Below are 3,921 nucleotides of genomic sequence, written 5' to 3' on the forward strand. Positions count from 1 at the left end.
TGGCAAAGAATTGAACTCATGTTTATTATGTGCTTATCTATTTAATTCACTTGCAACAAATACCCATGAGACAGCATTCTAGGCCTGATAAGAAACAAGGCCTTAAAAAACTATCTCCCTGGCACCGTATTAATCCTTTGGAATATATTATTTCATTTAACTTTTACAATTGGAGTTAGGTATTGTTAGCCCCATTTTGCCTAAGGAAATTGAAGTTTAGAGAAGTAAAATTGTTTGATGAAGTTCCTACAAGTAATGAAGTTAAGTGAAGTTAGGTGTAAGATTTCAAGTTTATCTGACATTAAAGCCCATGTTTTACCAGCACAAATGGTAACATTAAAAAAAAATAGATCACAGCAAGAATCACTAAGGAAAAAAAAATAGAATACCAGTATCAAGCACAAAGTCTATATATAGTTTCATTGTTCTGTGGAACGTTAAACATAATTAAACCATTTAAATTGTGTATTACTATGGCAAGAGATCTCTTTGATCTTTTATTGAGGCAAAAATGTTGCCCAAACACAAGAAAGCTCACTAAGGCAATACTGATTACTAGCAACCCTAAGAAATCAGCACTAGCTGGAATGTCTTGGGCATTTTTATTGTAGGGTTAGTACGGAAGAGTGGGAGTTGGGCCTTAGCATGTCTTAATGTGGGTCTCAAGGGCAGGATGGAGGAGGGAGGTAAAGGGCAGGCACTTGGTATTGGGCAGGGGTCCAGATGCAAGATGAGAAGCAACAGCAGCTGAGGACCCAGTAAGAAGACACATGTGCTTCTGAAACCTGTCCTTCCCCTTTAACCTTGACTTTCTTTATCCACTTCCTTTTGCATCCAGCATCAACCTTCCCTCACTTTGTTTTCTGTCCCCTAAACTGAATAGGTAAGGCTTCCTAAACACCTCTGAGGAAAACATCACAAATATATGAAACTTTACTTCAAAGATGCCGCATTTGTTTTTTTCCAAAATGAAAAATTGGGGTTTTCTCCATTTTTTTATGACAAGCAACATGGACAAGTACAGGATAAGTTCAAGGGACATATATTCATACATGTACATAGAAAAAAAGGACATAAAATGGTATATACTAGGAGTAGTGTTGTTGCTTGGATTTTTTTTTTAGATAGAGTCTCACTCTTGTTGCCCAGGCTGGAGTGCAATGGCACAATCTCAGCTCCCCACGACTTCCACCTCCCACGTTCAGGTGATTCTCCTGCCTCAGCCTCCCGAATAGCTGGGATTACAGGCATGTGCCACCACGCCCAGCTAATTTTGTATTTTTGGTAGAGACAGGGTTTCTCCATGTTGGTCATGCTGGACTTGAACTCCCGACCTCAGGTGGTCTCCCCGCCTCAGCCTCCCAAAGTGCTGGGATTACAGGCATGAGCCACTGCACCCAGCCTATTTATAACATTCTTAAGTAAACAGATGTTGCATTTTTATAATTATGAAAGATTATTTTTAATTTTAAAATATGCATAAATTATTACTTACCAATATTTAAGGTGAAAAGCCGACAAGTTGGAAAGACTGTTAGGACAGATGCAGCACCAAGATACTATTACAGATGCTCAAAACAATAGGTGAATAGTTAAGGAAAATCTATAGAGGATCTGGCATGGAGGCTTCTGTAAACCCACCTTAGCTCTGGGAAAGTCTGTGCAGTGAACTTCATGGAGTGCTAAGGGAAGAGTAAGACATCCACTTAGCTTGACAGATCAACTTAATTAAACTCTGTGATGGATGGGCCAACAATAGTCAAAGATAGATCATATTAATATCCAAGTAAATTCCACAGAAAAATGAATAAATGAACAGATGAAAGAAATTAGGTAAGAGAGTTAGTAAAACTGGCTCTCATCTATTGTACATACAATGTGCTAGATGCTGTGCTAAACACTCCACTACTGATCCTTAAATTGACTGCCAAGAAAGGTACCATCATCACCATCTGCATCATTCTTTTACAGCTGAGGATTTCTTTCATTTCTTCGTCTATTCATTTATTCCATAGAATTTTTATAGTCATCAAAAAGGCATGTTCATGAAAACTTTATGGGGAGAAAGGTTAAGTGAATAAGTCAGGATACAAAATTGTATTTATAGTAGAAATGCAAGTAAGTTTTTTAAAAAAATAAAAATAATCTGAGCATTAAAAAATTACTGGAACGAGGGGGAAGGGGCGGCAGGCGCCATGTCCGGCCGCGAAGGTGGCAAGAAGAAGCCACTGAAACAGCCCAAGAAGCAGGCCAAGGAGATGGACGAGGAAGATAAGGCTTTCAAGCAGAAACAAAAAGAGGAGCAGAAGAAACTCGAGGAGCTAAAAGCGAAGGCCGCGGGGAAGGGGCCCTTAGCCACAGGTGGAATTAAGAAATCTGGCAAAAAGTAACCTGTTCCTTGTGCCTGAGGAGATGGTGACCCTTTATTTCATCCGTATTTAAACCTTTCTATTCCCTGCCGTAACATCTTTTGCCACATATAGCTTGAATTAAGTGTTGTCTTGGAGCTGTTGTACATTTAAGAATAAACTTTTGTAAAAAAAAAAAAAAAAAAAAAAATTACTGGAACGAGATCCACCAGGAGTTTAGCAGTGACTGTGATTGAGTGGTGGGACTGAGTAAACAGTTTTTCCAATTTTTAACTTTCTGTATTCCTATGATTTTTAAAAGATTTGTGTTACCTTAGAAGTAAAATCAGGTTGGCCGGGCGCCGTGGCTCACGCTTGTAATCCCAGCACTTTGGGAGGCCGAGGCGGGCAGATCACGAGGTCAGGAGATCGAGACCACGGAGAAACCCCGTCTCTACTAAAAATACAAAAAAAAAAATTAGCCAGGCGTGGTGGCGGGCGCCTGTAGTCCCAGCTACTCGGAGAGGCTGAGGCAGGAGAATGGCGGGAACCCAGGAGGCGGGGCTTGCAGTGAGCCGAGATTGCACCACTGCACTCCAGCCTGGGCGACAGAGAGAGACTCCATCTCAAGAAAAAAAAAAAAAAAAAAAAAGAAGAAGTAAAATCAGGCCGGGGGTGGTGGCTCACGCCTGTAATCCCAGCACTTTGGGAGGCCGAGGCGGGTGGATCACCTGAGTTCAGGAGTTCGAGACCACCCTAACCAACATGGTTAAACCCCGTCTCTACTAAAAATACAAAATTAGTTGGCTGGGTGTGGTGGCTCACGTCTGTAATCCTAGCAGTTTGGGAGGCTGAAGTGGGTGGATCACCTGAAGTCGGGAGTTCAAGACCAGCCTGATCAACATGGAGAAACCCCAACTCTACTAAAAATACAAAAGTAGCCAGGTGTGGTGGCACATGCCTGTAATCCCAGCTACTCTGGAGGCTGAGGCAGGAGAATCGCTTGAACCCAGGAAGCAGAGGTTGCAGTGAGCCAAGATTGTGCCATTGCACTCCAGCTTGGGCAACAAGAGTGAAAACTCCATCTCCAGAAAAAAAAAAGGCCGGGCGCGGTGGCTCACGCCTATAATCCCAGCACTTTGGGAGGCTGAGGCGGGCGGATCATGAGGTCAGGAGATCGAGACCATCCTGGCTAACACGGTGAAACCCCGTCTCTAAAGAAAAAAAATACAAAAATTAGCCTGGGCGACAGAGCAAGACTCCAACTCAAAAAAAGAAAAAAAAAATTTAAATGACATGTTAAGAGAACCATATTGAGGGATAAAAATATCAGGTGCAAAACTGAATATAAAGTATGATTCCAATTATATTATGTTACATATATCTTAGATAATACATAAATTATAAATCAAAAGAAATAATATGTTAAGAATTTCAAAGTGAAATGAATATATGTTAAAATTTCAAGATTTTGGCTGGGTGTGGTGGCTCACGTCTGTAATCCCAGCAGACTAGGCTGAGCAGGCGGATCACTTGAGCCCAGGAGTTCGAGATCAGCCTGGCCAACATGGTG

The 3,921-nt window shown here is 41.4% G+C and overlaps 1 protein-coding gene across 1 annotated transcript; it reads left to right on the forward strand.

The window, feature by feature from the left end:
- Window positions 1-2,166: 2,166 nt before the first annotated feature.
- On the forward strand, window positions 2,167-2,559 carry LOC115831191 (translation machinery-associated protein 7). The gene has a single exon (XM_030798133.1). It carries the CDS (start codon window positions 2,196-2,198, stop codon window positions 2,388-2,390), a length of 195 nt encoding a protein of 64 aa, XP_030653993.1. The 5' UTR covers window positions 2,167-2,195; the 3' UTR covers window positions 2,391-2,559.
- The last annotated feature ends 1,362 nt before the right edge of the window (window positions 2,560-3,921 follow it).

The sequence above is a fragment of the Nomascus leucogenys genome, chromosome 18 (genome assembly GCF_006542625.1).
Source record: "Nomascus leucogenys isolate Asia chromosome 18, Asia_NLE_v1, whole genome shotgun sequence".
In the NCBI taxonomy this organism is placed as follows: Eukaryota; Metazoa; Chordata; class Mammalia; order Primates; family Hylobatidae; genus Nomascus; species Nomascus leucogenys.